At 43.5% G+C, this 22330-nt stretch overlaps 1 protein-coding gene across 1 annotated transcript in view; it reads left to right on the top strand.

The window, feature by feature from the left end:
• Nucleotides 1-3705: 3705 nt before the first annotated feature.
• Nucleotides 3706-22330, top strand: part of LOC126092713 (uncharacterized) — a 60281-nt gene continuing 41656 nt past the window's right edge. The window contains exon 1 of the mRNA XM_049908437.1: nucleotides 3706-3906. Within this exon, the coding sequence (XP_049764394.1) occupies nucleotides 3706-3906 (201 nt within the window). The remainder of the gene's footprint in view (nucleotides 3907-22330) is intronic.

Below are 22330 nucleotides of genomic sequence, written 5' to 3'. Positions count from 1 at the left end.
CATGTTATTTTTACATGAAGTACCCATATGTATCAATATAAAACATTTTTGTTAATTGTGCCTGCACGCTAATAATGTTAATTGAAGAATACCGTATACAGACTGTCAGTTATTTATACATTTCGTTTTCATTTGCAATTGTTCTATATTATAATACAGTTGTAACTTGTATCATCGATTATTCAAACAGTGGTAAAAATCGGGTTGGGAATTTTTCTGCCAGGGGACTGGGTATTTGTGTTGACCTCATAATTTGATCAATATCCTCACCATTCGTGACAATGGCTAGAATGGACTGAGAAAAAATTGGGACTTTGTATGGGCGCTGATGACCGCGTAGTTGAGCGCCCCACAATCCAAATCATCATCATCATCATTATCATCATCATTATCATCATCATTATCATCATCATTATCATCATCATTATCATCATCATTGTTAAAATATCAGAAAAGTATATGTCTTAAATCAGGTTCGTTTGTTTTCGTTAAAATGTTGGCACTGAGACTACTGAAGTCAGAGATACAATTTTGACTGATAGAGGCCACAAAACAAAATTATCTATGAGAAACAGCTATATCTAAACATAAATAAATCGCACTAATGATGCTTTGATCTGTAATCGAAATTACTATTTTGAAAGAGTCTCAGTGACTTGGTAATAAAGTCATTGCGATGAATCTTGTTTAACGTAAAACGTTTTGGTGACAGGAGGTGCACTTAACGTCTTAGGGATGTATTAATGAAATACTACATGTGAAAGAATAGGAAAGTGTATAAAATGTGGACGATCTGAACTAGCGTCCTGTGACAAATTCATATAATATTGTGCCTGATTTGCCTCGGAACCTGGAAAAATCCGCTTTTTGCGAACAAGAATCACCGACTCGACAATTGTGCCAGTAACGAGCGTGATGGGCAATCAACACGAGATAAGTAGAAAACATATTTGCTTATTATAAAGTCTCAGACCTTTTACTGTTGTTATATACTAGAGTCAACTGCCCTAGTCGCTTGGGACATCTACATCTACATATATTCTCCGCAAGCTACCGTACGGTGCGTGGCAGAGGTAACCCTTTACCACTAATAGTCGTTTCGTTTTTCTCTACCACTAGCAGACAGAGCGAGGGAAAAACGACTATTTACATGACTTCATATGAGCCCTAATTTCTCATATCTTTTCGCCATGGCCCTTACGCGAAAAGTATGTTGGCGGCAATAGGATAGTTCTGCATTCCGCTTCAAATTATGGTTCTATAAACTTTCTTAATAGTGTTCCTCGAAAAGAACGTCGTCGTCTCTCCAGGGATTCACATTTGAGCTCTCAAAACACCTCTGTTACATTTGTTTGTTGTTCGAACCTACCTGTAAGAAATCTAGCAGCCCGCCAGTGAGTTGCTACGATGTCTTTTTTTAAGCCAACCTGGTATGGATCCCAAACACTCGAGCAGTACTCATGAAAGGGCCGCACTAATGGTCTATACTTGTCTCCCTTACAGATAAACTACACTTTCCCAAAATTCTCCCAATAAACCGAAATCGACCATTCGAGTTTCCTGCTACTTACCTTACGGGCTCGTGCCATTTCATATCGCCTAGATAGTTAATCGAAATAACTGTGTCAAGCACCACAGTAGTGATGCTGTATTCGAACATTACGGGACTGTTTCCGCTGCTCATCTGCATTAACTTGCATTTTTCTGCATTTCGAGCTAACTTCCACTCATCATGCCAAATAGAAGTTTTGTCTATGTCGTTTTGTATCCCTACCGATTCGAGGCATGATGTCATGGCATGGTAGGCCCGCATTTGTACGGTACTGAGGAAATTGGATGATTTTTTTTTCGTCAGTCTCAGTTGGAGTAATATACAATTTTCGCAGCAGTGTTTATGATATAACCAATGTGTCCGTCAGGTGCAACAGTAGACTCATAGGGTAATACTCAGACGATAATACCAGTGAAAGAGTACTTGTTGCCCACAGTTTAACTTTGTGCACTGAAGCTACTCGTGCCTTTTGGCACCACGCTGTACGACTACTTTCGGTTGTTAATAAGGTGTGTGTGGTTTGAGAAAGGCGTGTCAGCCAGAAACCGGTAACCACTGCAGCAAAAATTGTATATCAGTGCAATTGAGACAGACAGAAAAAAAACCTATTCCCTCATCTTGTATTCTCCCGCAGTCACAGATTGCTGTCAATCCAGTCCACTAAATCATTCATGTACACAGAAAATAACAGCGGTCCTATCACACTTCATGGGACACTCCTGACGATACGCTTGTCTCTGATGAACATTCGCCGTCGAGGACAACGTCCTGGGTTCTGTTATTTAAGAAGTCTTCGATCCACTCACGTATCTGGGAAGCTATTCGGTATGCTCCTACGTTCGTTAACAATCTGGTGTAGGGCAATGTCCTTAACGTCGCTTTGCTGCAGAATTCTTTAACTTATTCTTTGTTCGAATATAGCAAATTTTCTTGAGAAGGGAAAGCTTCAGTCCACAGGTCAAAGCATCAGTCTTGTGAAACTCAGTTTGCCGTTCTCTCACACTATGTACTGCGAATCATGAATAAAGGGCAACAGGCAGCCTCCGAAAAGTATTTGACATAGAATGAAATTTTCACTCTACAGCGGAGTGTGCGCTGATCTGAAACTTCCTGGCAGATTAAAACTGTGTGCCGGAACGAGACTCGAACTCGGGACCTTTGCCTATCGCGGGCAAGTGCTCTACCAACGGAGCTACCCAAGCAAGACTCATGCCCGTCCTCACAGCTTTACTTCTGTCAGTACCTCGTCTCCTACCTTCCAAACTTTACAGAAGCTCTCCTGCGAACCTTGCAGAACTAGCACTCCTGAAAAAAAAGGATACTGCGGTGACATTGCTTAGCCACAGCCTGGGGGATGTTTCTAGAATGAAATTTTCACTCTACAGCGGAGTGTGCGCTGATATGAAACTTCCTGGCAGATTAAAACTGTGTGCAGGACCGAGACTCGAACTCGGGACCTTTGCCTTTCGCGGGCAAGTGATCTACCAACGGAGCTACCCAAGCACGACTCACTTCCCGTCCTCAGTTTGTAGAGCACTTGTTCGCGAAAGGTAAAGGTCTCGAGTTAGTTCGAATCTCGTTCCGGCACACAGTTTTAATCTGCCAGGAAGTTTCATATCAGCGCACACTCCGCCGTAGAGTGAAAATTTCATTCTATGTCAAATACTTTTCGGAGGCTGCCTGTTGCCCTTTATTCATGATTCGCAGTACATAGTGTGAGAGAACGGCAAACTGAGTTTCACAAGACTGATGCTTTGACCTGTGGACTGAAGCTTTCCCTTCTCAAGAAAATTTGCTATATTCGAACAAAGAATAAGTTAAAGAATTCTGCAGCAAAGCGACGTTAAGGACATTGGTCATTAATTTTGCGGGTCAGTTCTCTTTCCTGTTAATATCCAGGAGTCACCTGCTCTTGGGACTTCGCACTGAGCGAGAGGTTTGCCTTAAATGCAAGCTCCACTGAAGGGAGCGCCGTATCAAAATAGTCTTCGTACTGAAGACCACAACAGGCAAAATTTAGGAACTAGAGAGACGGAAAGCCTGAATCTGAGCTTCTTGCGTCACGTGTAGCAGGCGATTGAGCGAGCCGACAGATGGCAGCGGGCGGTGCGTAAGCAGTGCGTAAGCGGCGGGCGGTGCGTGCGGGCGCCCTCATGGTCCGGGAGATAGGCCGGCACGGCAGCGCCCTCTGTGCCTCTTCCCCACCCCCGCCCCCGCCCCCCACATTCTGCCGCGTCTGTTGGTGGCGGCGCCCGCGCCCGCGCCCGCGCCCGCTTCGTTCCACAAACAGGGAGGCTGCGCTGCGGGTAGCGGACGTGCAGGCGCCAAGACGGCGACCCCGAGAAAGGCGGCCCGTGAGGAGGGCGACACACTGTCGACCGCGGGCTCCCGTCTGCTGGTCGGGGGCCACTCCACACTAACTGCCCTCAGAGGGTTAACATAAATACGATTACTTCCACAAAAAATAAAAAAATAACAAAAACATAACAGGGGACTAGGGTAATTAAGAACGAACCCATTCTGGCAAAGTGGGATAGTCAGAACACTCGTAAGTACGCTTATTTTAGTTACACATATCAGGCTCACTACGTAATATGAGTGACATCCTGTACACCTCCGCAAACTCGATCCTCCTCATCCGCTTGTCTCACCCATCCTCTCCCACCCCCGCCCGCTGCCGCGCCTGTATTCCCACGTCCCACCCGGTCTCCATCTCTCCACCCTCCTCACCCTCTCCCAAGGTGGCTTCCACCAGCTCCCCCTCCCTGATGATGTCCTCCTCCCCTCCATCTACCCCTCCTACCAACTTTGATCCTCCCCCCACTTCTTATGTCCTTTCCTTTCGGCACCCTCCCTCCCTCCCTTCTCTTCCCTTCCCTTCTCTTTCCTTTTCCCCTGTCTCCTCCTTCCTCCCCTCTTCCCCCGGGCTTCCCCTCCCCCTTCCTCCCTTCCCCCCATCTCCCCTGCCCTTGGCATCTGCTCTCCGCTCTCCCTCTCCCTCTCCCACCCCCCTCCTCCTTTCTTGGCAGGTCCCCGGACTCGCACACGGTTAGTGAACATTCGCGCGCCGGAGATCTACGGCTCGTGTTCTGTGTGTATCGTCGTTTTGTGCTTCAGTGCTTCTGTATTATTCGTTTTGTGCACCTCTGTTCACGTGTGACAATATTCGTCTCTGTCCAAGTGTCTGAACAAATTTTATCTTGGACTCTACGCCCGTGAACGGCTCCATGTATTTTAAATAGTGATTGTCTCCGTTTCTATGTCCACCATGTTTTTTCTCTCAATGTCTTCCTTTATATCTTGTGTGTATCTCTGAGGCCAAAGAGCGCCGTAGCATGCTGCTGCTGGCTTGCCTGTACCCAGGTTTGAAAATAACAATAAAAAAATGAGTGACATAACGGAAGAGACAACATGACGTAAAAATGAAAGGAGGAGTTTTGTACTTTCAGAGCATCACTGAGATAAGCTGAGAACGGATAAAATTGTTTCATTTATAATGTTAATATTGCATTTAACGATGGCGAGTCCGCTTGAAGATTCCAGTTTAGTTGAACAACGTTCAGTCACCTGTTTTCTGCTTTTTGACCGGCTAAAATATTTTCTCGAATGATTCTACAGAATGGTGGAAGCTGTATGAAATTTTTGTAAGTGGGTAGAACACTTCGAAAACGGTCGAACTTCAGTGATGGACGGGCAACTCTTCCCACTGACAATAGAATTTACGATATTCTCCGCGAAGACCGACGTTTTACAGTTCAATATACTACAGCAAATATAGTTGCAGTAAGTGCTGGCACAGTTCGTACCATTATCAGTATGAAGATGATGCACAGCAAAACAAGTGCAGTGTGATCCCGAAAGATTTAACACAACAACACAAGGAAAAAAGACTCGAAGTGTGCACAGACACGAAAGAACGCAATGAAAGGGAAGGTGTACCTTTTCTAAACCAGATTGATGAAAATCGACGAAGCATTACGTGGGAAAAAGTTTAGCAACTATGAGGAGGTCAAAGAATTTGTGGGAAAGTGGATTAAAGAAGAAGACAAAGAGTGTTTTTTACCAGATACAAAAAACAATAGTTCATTGTTCAAAGAACTTACGAGAATGCCACCGGATCGTCGACAACCGCTGATATTTCGACAGGAGAACACCCTCTAACATTCTGCGTGGTGTCTGTTTGTTCTATATCGTGTCTCTCTACCACTTTCGCGCAACGACGCTCTGAGCGTGTTTTTTAGGGAATTGACTATTTGAACCTGGGACCTGTTGCTGGTAAGGAGACGCCAGACCACACATGACATGTAGAGTTCAGAAGAGTTCAGTGAGACTAGCGATGATATAACCAAATACTTAATGATTTCAGCGTCAGCTCCACTGCACTCCCTGTAAAAGAATCTTAATACTAACTAAATTCAGTGGAAGGGGTTCAAGGCTTTCCTATTTTTAATTAGCTGGTAAAACAACGTCGAAAAAGCAGTTAAGTTTACCATTGGAAATTTTATTCTCCTCACTAAACATGGTTTACAAATTGCACTATTGATAAAAGGAAATGTTTTAATACAGGATGGTAAAAACCAACTGCGTTCAACAAAAATGTGAACGAAGTTCCAAGTTCTACAATGGATCGAAGGATGATCTATGCCATATCACATCTATAATCTAGGTTTAAATTAAGTTTCACAAGAGAGAAAACTATCAAAATGGTCTACAGTGACCCTCAATTATCTTTAATTACTTATCTAACTTGTCGTAAATTACAGTGGCTGATGTGGCTTCTCAATAATTATATAACAGAAAAATCATCCCGTTTCAGATTTTTACTTCAAGTGGCAAATGTGAACACCATGAGCTTTAATTGACGATCGACACTAGTATCACGCAAAAAGGGGGTGTAACAGATGAGACTTCTGCAGTTCTGAGTGAAGCTTTATGCACTGTTATGCGGCATCGCGTGCGTTCATTACCTTGTCAGTGTCCGCTCACCTCGCCGTCTCGGAAGCAACTCCCTCCTAACTTCTCCTTACTACAATTTACCGAAGTTGGTTTAAAAAAACTATCTGGCTGTGTTTTCATCTGACCAATCAGGGTCTCAATGTTAACCTTAAGCTCCGCCTACAAAAATTCTGTCTATCCAATGAGAAACGTTATACTTTTCGTGGTGGGGCAATGTTTTTTAAAGTTTGCAACGTAACAGAGACGCGAAAAAGTCTCACGCTAAAACTTGCAGCTGGTGTGGTCCTTTTAGTGTTATCGTAAGATCTATACTGTTCTTCTGGAGGGCTCTAGATTTTAACATGGGCTGGGGGGTTGTCCTAGTGGTTATCTGGCGACGTGGGTGTCCGTCCCTTATCGTAGGGCCTTCAGCTTAACACGGTTCTGCTCTCGGCTTCTGTTCTCGTTTCTCCCCTCGGAACTGCGTCTGTCTCACGGTGGGAAGGTATGACATGCATTTAGGCATTCCTGTATTAGTTTGTGGTATTCCATTTGCTCACTCGTTACTCGTATAGCTTTGGTTAATTTAATGTCACGATTTATTCGGAGCTATGTGACATACTACTGGATTTGCTTATCATGTCAGGGTTTTCATGGAAGGTGTTGGATTTGCCTGACACCTTACAACCCTGCCATTTTCAAGGCAAAACTGCTAAACTGTGGCAGTATTAGATATATGAAGATGGTATCTGTTCTTTTGGACATGTCTGAAAGAACAGATAATAACGGTGACCATGCAGCTCGTTATAATCTGAGCCACCGACGACATGTAGTTAAGGCTCACCGACCATTTGACCATCTTCTTCTGTGAGGATGCACAAACAGTGCCAAAACTCTTAAGGGAATCGTCATAAAGCCGCGAGTAACGAGTATAATGGACAGGGGCACTATGAATGTAGTGCAGGACAATAAGTTGGGAATGTGGGTCTCACGGGAGGCGTGCCAGAGATAAATTCCTGCAGTCGCACTCTCCTCTGTGTCCTCGGTGGCTCATATGGATAGAGCGTCTGCCACGTAAGCAGGAGATCCCAGGTTCGAGTCCCGGTCGGGACAAACATTTTAAGCTGTCCCCGTTGACTTATATCAACGCCTGTATGCAGATAGGGGGATTCGTTTCATTGTAATGTGGCGGTTTTGCCTTGAAAATGGCAGGATGTGCTTCTGTCCAAATATCGGTGGTTGTCAACGACCTCACCCGGCTGCAGTCGCGTAAGTTACTTGAACGGGGTACACCCCCGAAGAAATTCAGGTCTCTCAATCAGTTCATCGTTGATACAAGTGCATAAATATTGGTGGTGATTATGTTGTAAGAAGTCTCATTTTGAAAAATACAGTTTTTTCTACATCAGTTTGTATCTTTAATTATTGAATGTCCCTGGTAGTTTTTTAGAAGTAGAAGAATTATTTCTAACATATTTGTGGTCAATAACCGCTGCAGCTAAGATGACAGTAAACTTCGATGCGCAATTGTTGGAGTCGCACTTTTTGCGGTATTTTTCATTCTTTTGCATGTGGATGATAGTCCTATGAAATTTCCGAGCATAGACAGTGATCGAATAGAGAGGTTAAAAAATTTAAAAATATTGGGGGGGGGGGGACAAAATGATTTGTAAAAGGCTGCGATAGAGGGCATATTGAGTAACTGAAGATCTGTATAGTAAAAAACATAAACAGGCAAAGTTCCGCGTTCTGCTCCTGACGGGGACCAAAAGTCATGTCTTATTCTTCTGATAATGACGTCATTGGATGCGTTATGGAAGTACGAGTAGTTAGCACAGGGTTCTCCCGGTCATCATTGGTTTTATCCACTACTTCTCACGCAAGTAGCTCATAAATTGGCACCACAAGGTTGAATACACCCCATCCCAGTCCTCTCGCTAAGGAAAAATCCCTGGCAATAGCGGGATTCGAACCCACGTCCTGCGCATAGTAGCCAGACACGTTGATCACTGACCTACGGAGGCGGAAGCGAACGAGAAGCCTGTCAAAAAAGGCAAAAATTAACGCATTGCAGTACAGTAGCGGAGCGAGAATGTCTGTATGCAAACCTATGTTTAGCATTAAACTATAATATAAATAAATTAGAAACACTGGAGAGGTGAATCGTTAGGAAAAATCATGCGCACGTAAACCTATGGCATATTGGAAATTACGAAGTGAAATTTACGGAAACGTAAAGGTATGTCAGAAATTATGAGAAAAAGAAGACTGGTATAGTTTTGTCAATTCAATCCAGTAGACTAACCAAAAAGACCTTAAAATATATATGTGATAAAAGGTCAACAATAAGTAGGATTCACGAAATGAAAGAGGATTAAAATACAATAATAAAAAATCTGCAGAAGTAGCTGACAGAAGTGTTTGGGGACGTTGCACAAGGACTACTTCGCAGGTAGGAGAATGAAGAAATCAATGTGAACAGATGGAAGAATACTGGAAAAAAAGAAAAGAACAACGGATAAGGAATTCAAATTGGTACATGCTTCTCAGATCGCCCACAGACAGAAAAAGAAACATGAACTTCGTTGTAAACAAGGGGGGAAACGATCACCATACTGTTGTACGTACTTTAAAAACACTTGTGCAATCTTCGGTGCAGAGTGCATATTGTTCTGTGTTTTTTCTCGGAAAATACATTATCTTCCTCTTGGGAACGTAAAGATGACGAAGCGTAAAAACCTGTTACGTAGCTATTGTATGAATCTCTGTCTCCCTTTCTCTCTCTCTCTCTCAAATGTTAATAAAATTGTTTATAAATCAATATTGTCTATTACACTAAACATTCCACTATTTTAATGTTATTTAAATCATAATCGAAAATGAATCGTGTGTGGAGCGAAATGCTGCAATCATCAATGATAATGACCTGTTCGGGGGGGGGGGGGGGGGACTCGGTTCAAAACCAATCCAACTATTCAGATTTAAATTTTCCATGATTCCCCCCACACAGCTAAAGGTTGATACCTTGAGCGTTCCTTTCAAAGAATATGGCCGATTTGCTTACACATCCGTCGCCAATGTAAGCTTGTTCTGGGTCTCACTCTTTGTAGTTGTTTTTCGACCAACATGCGGTAGAAAGGACAATTGTTTTACGCTTACAAAGAGACTTTTCTTGACGGTTAATTTTGATGCGTACGAAAACATCCTGTGATTTAATGGGACTGGTGAACGTATGTACAAGGCAGTTACTGTATCTTTATTTAAAAACAGTGCTTAACTCACACGGAACTTCGCTGTGATCATACACAGGTTGTTCCTCATATACACGGTGAATGCAAACGCCACCAATCACGGAACCTGGTGGGGTTCTTTCAAAATATTTGAAACGAAGGACCTGTACTCTTCGATGGCTAATTAAAGAGTAATAACACAATTTTGATTCATTCGGTTTGTTGTCCATTTAGCTTTGTTTCTACGAAAATTCCTTCGAAACCGTAAAAAAGCCTACAATACGCAATCACCAAGACCTACACCATAAAAGATAAATCCGCCATCCTCACACGAAGTATATACACTTTTCTCTGATTGTGTTGAGTCTGTTCTGTCAGTACCTTGTCCTTGTTAATATGACGCGGATATCGGCCAAACATATCCGCATTGCTGTCTTTCAAACAAACTCGAGACAGAAACGAGCGATGCTGAGTACTAGCTCCAGTGGGCTTTGCTGCTGTAAACAGTAAGTGTCGAGAGTAAACAGAATGAGTTTGTTTCCTAACAAGAAACACAGAAAACATTGGCGACATATGCACTGTTGCGTAAAGACTTCAGTGCAAAGCAAAAGTTATTTTTATTTAATCGTATGGCTAGGGACCGCCGTCGGGCAGACCGTTCGCCGGGTGCCGGTCTTTCAACTTGACGCCACTTCGGCGACTTGCAGTCGATGAGGATGATAGGGGGATGATGAGGGCAGTACAACACCCAGTCGCTGGGCGGAGAAAATTCCCCGACCCATCCGGTAATCGAACCCGGGCCCAGAGGATTGACAATCCGTCACGCTCACCATTCAGCTAGCGGGGGCTGACAAAACTAAAGTAAACAGGTGTAATAAATCAGACCAAATGTTGTTAGTCATTATGACAACTGGTCACCACAACTATGGATGCCGCCTTGTGGCTTCGATGCCACGTGATCCATTAAGGAAGATGTACACCTTCCATTCAAAAAGTTCCGAGACTGATTTTATTCCTGGCACATAGGCGACGTCGGCGTATAACTACGGTGGCAACTTGAACTAACAACTATAAACAACAGATGTGCATTCAGCCAGTCAGTTGTGAGCAGACATTTTTAATTAATGGACATTCGGTCATAGTGTGTCAACGTTATTGCGGCACAAATTGCAATGGAGCAACATTTTCCAGGCATTTTTCAGAATGTTTTGAAGAAGATTAAACTTTGTGGAAAATTTGTCATCCATATCTTGACTATCGCACAAAAACACGCGTGGACGCCTACCATGACTTGATTGAAATGCAAAGCGCAGACAATTATCTGGAAAATATCATCACGATCGTCGGATCTGGTGTTATCAATACGTACCCACCACAAAAAGACAAAGTGAAGGAGCCGTTCGGAGTGGCCGGGTGGTTCTAGGCGCTACAGTCTGGAACCGCGCGACCGCTACGGTCGCAGGTTCGTATCCTGCCTCGGGCATGGATATGTATGATGTCCTTAGGTTAGTTAGGTTTAAGTAGTTCTAAGTTCTAGGGGACTGATGACCTCAGAAGTTAAGTCCCATAGTGCGCAGATCCATTTGAACAAAGTGAAGAAATTGACATGAGGTATCAAAACTTTGACGACATAACCGTCATTCAAACAAATGTGACTCGGCTGTCGAACAACATCTCAAAGAAGGACATTTCTGCCAGTTTGCCACGGTTGTATAAAATTCCTGTGCGTTGTAATCAAGTGGGAGGAGACTATGGACGAGGGCGTGCTGAAACTTAGTGCCTCCGAATTTCGTATGCGAAAACTCTTCAAGCTTTTTATACAAACTCACGTTATTAATACACCACATCTCTATTCTTCACGTCCATATATTTATTTCTCAACATAGTCACCGCGTCAACAAACACATTTCTCCTAACAAGAGATGTGATTGTTGATACTTCATTGTAGAATGTGTGACTTGGAGACGGAACCACAACCTCATCTCTGCTTGACAGCTTCAACTCTATCGGAGTGAAGCCCTGTAAGGTGTCCTTTAAGTTTTGGAAACACGTCGAGAATTTTTTGGAACACTGTCCGTGGAAAAAACAGCGGTCGATGAAACTACATAAAATTATTTCAATAAAAACAGTCTTGATCGCTTATAAGTTAACTGTTTCATTCGTTGATCGGTTTCTTACTCTTACAGCAACATCATCAGACTATTTTACTCAGTGAGAAGGAGCGGTACACTTTCTTACAGGTTAAAGGACTTGAATACAACCATAAGAATAATATGATATAAAAGGATAGCTGAAATATCGTTGGCGACAGCAGGAGACGGTGGCTTGGCGCAGGTCGTCCAAAAGAGACGTGGATAACACTGCTTAATAAGGCTCAGTTGCTAGTAGTTTAATAGTGAAAGCTCCACCTCCCGCCTCAAGCATAACATTACGTAGCGGAATCCTTTTATAAAATGTGTAATTATTAGAACTTCCGTCATAGAACGAGCAGCCAAGCCACTACTTACAAGTGAAATAGAAGCATCAAACGTTACAGTCTTGCTCGCAGTTTACGAAAGTACAGCAAACTTCGTGTAAACGCTATACGCATATATACATCAAGGATGCAAATGGCTTCAGATCACACACGAAACTTAGTCGAGAAAAAACAAAAAAGTTGATAACAGTAATATCATAGTCCAGTGTAAAGTCTGTATGTAACCATTACGTACTATATTTACGTTACATACAAAGTAGGCGCGAACACAGAACGCTACACCCTGTAATAAGAGACTAGTACAGTAAAACAATATTTTCGAGAAATTCGAAGGTTATAACGTAAAAGTTGTAGTAGATATAAAAATATTTTAAATATTGCGCTATTTTAAACAATAAATATCACAACAAATGAAAAAATGGACGATAACGGTCAGCTCATGTGTACATAGTACTCTGAAAATACATTTATGTGTGACGTAGACTAATATTTGTTTATTCGTAACCCACGAAATATATACAGGGCGAAACATCTTGTGAATTTATTGCCTCCTCAAGTGTGTTTAAAAATAATGAGCAAGCGACTGTTGCTCTAACAGTAGGGTAGGAGAATAAAACTTTACGCACATATTATATATAAGGTATGCTTGTCAATTCAATGTAATTTATCGAAGCTACTAGTAATAGGGGTAAGGTTTCTTATAATTAGATTGGCCAGAGGTATAAGAGGCGTCAGTTACGGGCTGGCTTCACTTACAAGTGCGTATTAAAAAGAACGAAATTAAAACATCGCTATGAATGATGCAAGCTTTTTGTCTTTAAAGTAAAATTTGTTCAAATGTGCAAAAGAAGTAACTGGAAAGTTAATGAAAAAAAGTAAATGTATGCAAAATATAAAGAATTAAAACACGGAATGGATAAAAAGTCAAGTGATTAAATAATTTCATCTATGTAGTAAAAACTAATTGAGAATTTATGAACGGGAAGAGATGGGAATTTTAAAGCAATTCAAGAAAAGATCGAAGAAAATCTTCTCTCTAAAACCTAATTGTCCATTAAGGAGAGACAACAATTCCTTTTTAAGATGAACATAGACTTCAAGTTCCTCTAAAATATTACGTAAGAAGCCGTGTGAAGAACTTTGAGGTTACTGACAATAGTTCCCTCGGAATGCTTATTACGAATAATGTGCTGATCGAAAATAAATTTACTACTGGCTCTTCCAGAAGTACGTTCATAATATCTAATCTGGAAATTCGTGCCTTTTTTGCCTATGTTATGGTTTTCACAAGTGTTATACTTAATTGTACAAACTCTGGAGTGCAAATATTGGCTACCATAGTTGCAAATAATATCAATTTATTCTGCGAAAGGTTATTCGTTGAAAAGGCTACGATCATATATATATTTTTAAATAATTTATTTTATCAATGACATTGCATAGGTAGGTGATTTTAGTAAACCTTTGACTGTCGCCTCAACTGAATTTTTAGTTTAGTAAACAGGGTTCCAACATATTCAGAGCCGTAATTATCAGCTCTGGCGATCTGTTTGGGTGTTTTCAATTTCTTATGAATTGCACCTGTTTCTAATAGTAGCTTTGCAATCCTAGTAATCATGTATGAGAAAAATATCTTTCTACATCTACATGGATAACAGGAGGTGGTGTTAATAATAACATCAGAAATTATAGGTTTTCTGTGGATTGCGAATTGATATTTACCATTATTATTAGTAACTGTGATACCTAGGAAATTGATGCAATTATGGATCTCATGTTCAGTGGTACGCTTGGCAAGGATAACTCCCAAGCAGATACAATTGCAGGCAAGAAGAAACGGAATTCCTAACAGCTATGTCAATCTGTCATCTTTACGTTTTCGCTGCGTAGTGACTGCTCCATTAATTTCGGTGTGTGCAGCCGCATACGTATTTCGGCTGTATATGATTTAACCGTCTTCAAAGTGAGCAGAAAGCCTGAAGCTCCAGGACTCGCTCCGCTCTTTTAAACCCGCAGGCTCTGCCCCCACAGATCCACAGGTGCCAGAGTCGTTGATCGGCGTCCAAGTAATACAATATGCATGAACTTGATCTGTCGCTGTGCGGTCGATCCAAGCTAGGATGTCCATGCATCACTGTGAGCTCCACTGTTGCGAAGCCTTTGTAAGTTTGTTACAGAAAGCTTGGGATTCCATGACCTATCCAAACTGAAGCCGCATTGTTTTCAATTAGGTCCGCCGCCAATCGTATTTCAGTTGCCTATTTCACCATCGAGTCCCAAGGAAATGAAGTTGACGCTAAAATTTCGACGTTTTCGCACAACAAAGAGTGACCGGTATCAATACAGCGCTCTGCCACCGCAGATTTAGTGGGCTGTAAGAAGCAAGCTATCCTTCGGTGTTCCGTACATCTTTCATGTACTATATGTGTCGTCTGTCCGATTTATGGAAAGCTACATTCGCAGGGAATCTTGTAAACTCTAACCTTTCGGGGCATAAAACCGTATTTTACGGAACCCAAGAGTGCTGCTGTATTCGGCGGAGTCCTCTGTTCTTGCTGAGGTTCCGTCCCGTTTTTTACGATAAGCTTCCCATATATGAAAGGAAATCTATGGATTTAAATATTTCTGTGTCTTCTTCTGGATGGACTACGGCCACCCTGTGTTTCTTTCGTAGCGCCTTACGCATCTTCTGTGGAGAATTCCCGTTGGCTTCTCTGATGGAGACGAGAATCTCGTCCTGCAGACTGAACTCGTCAGCAATGATGACGTCGCCAGTTGCGGTGGTCTCGCGGTTCTAGGCGCTCAGTCCGGAACCGCGCGACTGCTACGGTCGCAGGTTCGAATCCTGCCTCGGGCATGGATGCGTGTGATGTCCTTAGGTTAGTTAGGTTTAAGTAGTTCTAAGTTCTAGGGGACTGATGACCACAGATGTTAAGTCCCATAGTGCTCAGAGCCATTTGAACCAATGATGACGTCTCTGTGATCCAAAATTCCGCTGCCACCATTATTCGCAGACGATGAGTGTTCTTAGAACACAGAATGTAGCCAGAGAGCCCATTATCTGTTTGTTCTTGGACGGCACGAGCAGATGTGAAGGGGTTACGGCGCGCTTGGTGCACAATACGGCGGTCGGCGGTCCTCCCTTAGTAGACACGAACAACACTAATGCGGTCTGGTGTCAGTTGTACTCATCACAGAGAACTACTTACATACCAGTCGATTGTGTATACATAAACGAACTTACATTGACATCCGTCCATGTCTTTTGTGTACTTAATATTTTTGTCACATTGTGTAATTCCCTCGGAACGACTTGACTTAATATTACTGCACTTCATTGCCCTTGTTTTGCTTTTGTCGATTTCGTCTTATATTTCGAATATGCTACCGATTCAACTCATCTTGTCTTCCAGGTGGCTCAGATGGATAGAGCGTCTGCCATGTAAGCAGGAGATCCCGGGTTCGAGTCCCGGTCGGGGCACACATTTTCAACATGTCCCCAATGAAGTACATCAACGCCTGTTTGCAGCTAGGGTGTCCATTTAATTATCATTTCATTTCTAGCAAAGCTGCATGGTCATCCACGGCAACTGTTCTTTCGGGAACAGATACTACCGTCATATATAGTTAAAATATGGCTTCCCGGCCGTTGACCTTCGTGTGCGAACGCACACGCTATGCCCGAACTCGTACGGGACTTGGTAGATTAATCTGCCACGAGTAATGAGTATGATGGGCAAAGATCTATTAGGCGCACTACGAATGAAGTGGAGTGGAAATGTTGGGAATGTGGATCTCACGGGGAGCGTGCAAGGGATAAGTCCCTGCAGACGCACTATCCTCTGTGCCCGCGGTGGCTGAGATGGATAGAGCGTCTGCCATGTAAGCAGGAGATCCCGGGTTCGAGTCCCAGTCGGGGCACACATTTTCAACATGTCCCCAATGAAGTACATCAACGCCTGTTTGCAACTAGGGTGTCCATTTAATTATCATTTCATTAAACTCTTGGAGGTTATACGGAACACCAAAACAAAAATATTTCCCTGATTCCATAATTAGCTGCGAGCATTGTTTAATCCGGTAGAGTCCGTTATCGCTCTCAGAGGTCCTGCAATTCTGCATAACATGGGAACGATTCAAACGAAAGTACGAAACGCCATTTATGGGCAAATATTAATCCATTTCGCTTATAGCGTGTGTACAACCTGGAACCAAATGGTTATCTGCTCAGAGCGCAGTTTCCGCAGTGGTACCTGGAACAGTGTCAAATACATCCAACATTTCCGTCCATTTAGCTGGGCCATATATCCTACCTAGGCCATGAAATGACAGGCATTAACAATTTCCTGTGCGCCCATTCTTGAACCGAAAAGTGGATTGGTAGTGGTGGTCTTATATCATGGCCTGCTCTATTTCCTATTTGACTATTCTGTGTGACGACAGATGTGCAGTCTTGTTTATGATACCACTGCTGAGTTAGAATAGGTTCTGGTTGCTGGTGTAATAGTACAGCAGCAATAGGAATTGTAGTGTCCTGCGGTCGCCAGAAAAGAACTAACAATCAAGTTTGAACACACCTTTTTAAATAAAACGCCTTCTTGGCCTGCACTAATTTCCAAACTCAAGAACAACAAGAAACACAATAATTCTTCTTGTGGAAAAAGCCAGATAAAAGTTACAAGACAATGAAAAGAAATAATAACAACTAAAATACTACCCTACACAATTCCAAAGTGGCGTTCTGCCCAACAAGATACAAATTTCTACAGAATGTCTACTGGGCTAGAGCCGGCGTGGTATTGGCTGGAGCTGTCCTAGCTGTAGGTATACACTGCCCGTCTGCTGGCGTGCTTATAACACCGATTCTACAGACTGCTACTCTTAGTTACATTGGTTCTGATTGATGGATCTCTGTGACATGGCTTTTCACGAAGCAGTGCCGTGTTTATGCGGAAGTTCTGTTGATATTTACATTCACTGGCGATGTTTTGATATGAGGTCTTGAAGGGAGGTCGGCAGCCCACCTTGCTTGTCTGTTGTGTGGGCCCTCTAACTGATAAGGGGCCGGTACAACAGGAAGTAAGGACACCACTGCAGTCTTTAACGGTGTTTGACACAACATGACCCACTGGTGTAATGTCTGTTTACAAGTCAAACATAGGCCATTTCGAACTTCTACCATACCTGAAGCACTGTGTTGTGTTAATGTTATTGCCTATTGGTAATATATATTTAAAACTAGTTTTTGGTACTTTTTGTCCTCGCAGGAAAACACATTAGAAAAAAGTATTTTTATTGCTCTATGCAGCCTCCCATAGTCTATCAGTTTAAAAAAACCTCATAGGAGAATCTGACACTAGAGAAAAAATTTGTTTGAGTACCCGTGCAACCTCCCAGAGTTTGTCGGTTTAAGTAATTTTCACCCTGTTGAGACAGATAGGGGCTGAAAATAATACAACAAATAATTAAAAACTTTGGGTGCAAGTGCTACTCTAATATGAAGTTATTGGCAGAGAATGTGAAAACCTGGTGGGAAGCAACCAAGCAGCCAGGCAATCGAATGGAATAAGTTTTTCGAAACGCAGCATAACATGAAATCGGGAAGGACTGTCAGTTCATAATTCTATGCCCTGGCAATGAGTGGTGGGCCATTCTTTTATGATTTGCGCTAATTTGACGTAGATTACGGGCGTAGAAGTGACATCCATTGTACATAAAACACTAGTGACGAAGACCTACGTCACACCCGACACGGGATACGTTGTTCTATCATTTCACGCAGAATTTTCGGTGCGATAATTTGGCAGAGCAGCAACGCGGGGTAATTTTTAGGTAATTACCAGCAAGCGCTGGGCGTTACCCGGGCTTGGGATGTGCGGCGCGGCTCAGAGAAACCGCAGCGTCGCCCGACCGCTGCCGGTCCGCCACATCCATCACGGCCGTTTACTTTGCCGAGCCTCCCTCATTAATTCAGTTTGTTAATTGTTATTCGGCGCGCCCCTGCTCTGCCTCAGTTCCTCTCCCTCTTTTTCCTCGCGCTGCGCTTTGCCTAGGCCCGCCACCCACCCTCGCACTTTTCCTTCGCCCACTCGGCACTCTTTTACTTATCAGCAGCTATCGATCGTTCTCGAACGCGCCCGCGCATGTCTTTCTCTCCCAAACAGTTATGCGGCAACTAGTGCACGATCGTCGGAAACTGTGAGCTTCCATCCACATATTTTTTTCCTGAATAGTTCGTCACTAGCTATCGGTTTATCAGGAGTAGCCCCACAGTTTTAACCATCAAGTCGAAAAAAATAATCAAGGTGCTAGCATCATGCACACGTTGACAGGCGCTCAGTCGTATTTAAATCAAGTAGCGGACTCCGGTCCTTTGGTAGAATATTAGGGAAATGCAATCAGCCGACAAAGGAGACAGCAAACACTCTTACGAATCATTGTATATTGTATTGCTCAAGTGTGTGGGAACCATCCCAGATAGGTCTGGCAGCGGATACTGAACGGAGACAAAGTAAGGCAGCACGAATGATCACAGGCTGGTTCGACCAGTGACAGGATGACACGAGCATCTTGAAAGAACTGGGCCGGCAGTCGCTCGAGTATAAAAGCATGCGCCCGCATCTCGTGGTCGTGCGGTAGCGTTCTCGCTTCCCACGCCCGGGTTCCCGGGTTCGATTCCCGGCGGGGCCAGGGATTTTCTCTGCCTCGTGATGGCTGGGTGTTGTGTGCTGTCCTTAGGTTAGTTAGGTTTAAGTAGTTCTAAGTTCTAGGGGACTTATGACCACAGCAGTTGAGTCCCATAGTGCTCAGAGCCATTTGAACCATTTTTTATAAAAGCATGCCTTCGGTAACAAACTTGAAGTGATGACTCCAGAAATACACAGAGCGTCCCCTGGAGGAATGGTTAGCTAAAAACTTCAGGTGGACGTATACCCTATTGCGAATGGCTTCCGAGATAGAACCTACTTAAAGTACACTCGTTCTTGGGGTAGTGGCGCGCACATATGTGTCTTACCCACTGAACCTCTTCGACGATTTATATCAGCCCAACATACCTCGTTGCTTTCAACTTCACTCGGAATGTCTTTCTGCCATTAAACTAGCAAGTTAAGCGGATAGTTGTCCATGGTGCGGTGTGAGTAAAACTAGAGTATATCAGAGGAAAGCGTCGTTAACTGTGTTTGTGCACGGCCTGGCTAAATTGCCAAACATCTACGCTAATGAAGAATATGTAGATATGGTGTAAGTTCACGGCTTCTGCGATGGTAGTGCTCCTGCTACTGTCCAGGAAGGTTCTAAGCCTTCGTTGCGTCACTGATCTACAGTAAAATGCTGCTGGAACAGGAAAAAATTATTTCGCATGATCTGAAATTGTAAAGGTATCGTGTCAGATTCATGTGCCTTTTCCTAGATGAGCGCGTTTAATTGATTGGCTTGGTTGCTTTTTTTTTATCAGCGATCACTGATCTCGATATCAGCCATTTCGATACAACATATAGTGCAAATAACTTATATTTCGGAGTCCACTCAGTCGCATCCTGGGTCATTCAGGAAGTGCCTTTACAATGGCTGGATACATTGTTAAAGTACACTTTTGCGTGATCTGGGGTGAGTCGACAAAACTGCTAGGTGGTTGCACACCCAATTGCTAATCCGGATTCCGTTGGCCGTCTTCTACGTTCCTCGTGGTAAATGGAAGCGTTTTTGGAAAGAACGACATTTTGGTCGAACTGGATGCTTATTTTGAGAGTAATTTATTTTATGGCATAGCCATACACAATTTTAGTAAGAAATTGTCGGATTGTTCACAGGGCTGTAGTTTAGTTCAACCTCTGGGGAAAAACACATTGTCAGTTTTGAAGACAAGCAATCAGAGATGGTTCTTGTAATCCCAATGTTAAGGTATGTTTGTATTTCTGCCGGTATTTGCTGCATCCATATCTGCTCCTGGTTATATTGTACATCAAATCCTTCATCGAGATCTACAGCAGTTTTCATTGCTGGTTGTCTGAATGGCAAGCTAGATATTGTCCTGTATCTTCTTATATTCTGCATTGTAAGTTCAGGTGGAAAGGTGTGGTTAAGCCGTGTTTTCTTGCGAGAAAAAAGTTTGTGCCATGCAGACAGGACAGCGCGTTTTGCGTCGGCGCGGATGCAAAATTAAATACGTTATTTCTTTTTTATTCCTCCAGAAAACCAAACCGCAGGAGCATTAACTATTGTCTATACGTGCGATCTGGGAAGTGTGGCCCCATCTCGTGGTCGTGCGGTAGCGTTCTCGCTTCCCACGCCAGGGTTCGATTCCCGGCGGGGTCAGGGATTTTCTCTGCCTCGTGATGGCTGGGTGTTGTGTTCTGTCCTTAGGTTAGTTAGGTTTAAGTAGTTCTAAGGTCTAGGGGACTGATGACCATAGCTGTTAAGTCCCATAGTGCTCAGAGCCATTTGAACCATTTTTTTGGGGAAGTGTGTACAAACACAGCGTTGTTTCTTTCTCCAATATACTGAACAGCACTGATGAATTGCCTGAGAGAAAAGAAAATGGAAGTCCTGGAATAGCTAAACATAGAATGGGCGATGAAGAAAAGCGTTATTTGCTCCATACTTATATGGAGCCAGCGAAGCGCAGAGAAACAGTCAGTAATATGTTTTTGACACTGAGTCAATTAATAGTTAATCTCTCTTGTCACTGAAACGCAGTTGTGGTTTTTAGCACAAATGTACTCTTTTTCACACGAACTGTACCTGACTTGCAGCAATTGTTTCACTAGAATGCAGCATACAATGCATTAGACTATCCAGAACCAGCTGCCCTGTGACGATGCCCACAAGAAAGGCAGGCAGCGCGCGTACGTGACATCACGTGACCATGCAGGTCTTGTGAGTGCCAGCAGTCGCCTCTGGAGGGGAGCAGGTCACTATTTCAGACGAGTTTAGTAATTCTTAACTGCGCGTTTCAATGCATGTACACTACTGGCCATTAAAATTGCTACACCACGAAGATGACGTGCTACAGACGCGAAATTTAACCGACAGGAAGAAGGTCCTATGATATGCAAATGATTACCTTTTCAGAGCATTCACACAAGGCAGGCGCCGGTGGCGATACCTACAACGTGCTGACATGAGGAAAGTTTCCAACCGATTTCTCATACACAAACAGCAGTTGACCGGCGTTGCCTGGTGAAACGTTGTTGTGATGCCTCGTGTAAGGAGGAGAAATGCGTACCATCACTTTTCCGACTTCGATAAAGGTCGGATTTTAGCCTATCGCAATTGCGGTTCATCGTATCGCGACATTGCTGCTCGCGTTGTTCGAGATCCAGTGACTGTCAGCAGAATATGGAATCGGTGGGTTCAGGAGGGTAATACGGAACGCTGTGCTGGATCCCAACGGCCTCGTATCACTAGCAGTCGAGATGACAGGCATCTTAACCGCATGGCTGTAACGGATCGTGCAGAAACGTCTCGATCCCTGAGTCAACAGATGGGGACGTTTGCAACACAACAATCATCTACGCGAACAGTTCGACGACGTTTGCAGCAGCATGGACTATTAGCTCGGAGACCATGGCTGCGGTTGCTCTTGACGCTGCATCACAGACAGGAGCGCCTGTGATGGTGTGCTCAACGATGAACCTGGGTGCACGAATAGCAAAACGTCATTTTTTTTGGACGAATCCAGGTTCTGTTTACAGCGTCATGATGGTCGTATACGTGTTTGGCGACATAGCGGTGAACGCTTATTGGAAGCGTGGCTTCGTCATCACCATACTGGCGTATCACCAGGCGTAATGGTATGGGGTGCCATTGGTTGTACGTCTCGGTCACCTCTTGTTCGCATTGACGGCACTTTGAACAGTGGACGTTACATTTCAGATGTGTTACGACCCGTGGCTCTACCCTTTATTCGAGCCCTGCGAAACCCTGCATTTTGCAGGTCCTGTACGCGCCTTTCTGAATTCTGAAAATGTTCGACTGCTGCCCTGGCCAGCACATTCTCCAGATCTCTCACCAATTGCAAACGTCTGGTCAACGGTGGCTGAGCAACCGGCTTGTCACTATACGCCAGTCAATACTCTTGATGAACTGTGGTATCGTGTGGAAGCTGCATGGGCAGCTGTACCTGTACACGCCATC

This window comes from Schistocerca cancellata, chromosome 7 (assembly GCF_023864275.1).
Source record: "Schistocerca cancellata isolate TAMUIC-IGC-003103 chromosome 7, iqSchCanc2.1, whole genome shotgun sequence".
NCBI classification, from domain to species: domain Eukaryota; kingdom Metazoa; phylum Arthropoda; class Insecta; order Orthoptera; family Acrididae; genus Schistocerca; species Schistocerca cancellata.
Note: the sequence above shows the minus strand (reverse complement) of the source record. Positions and strands in the feature narration are given on the sequence as shown.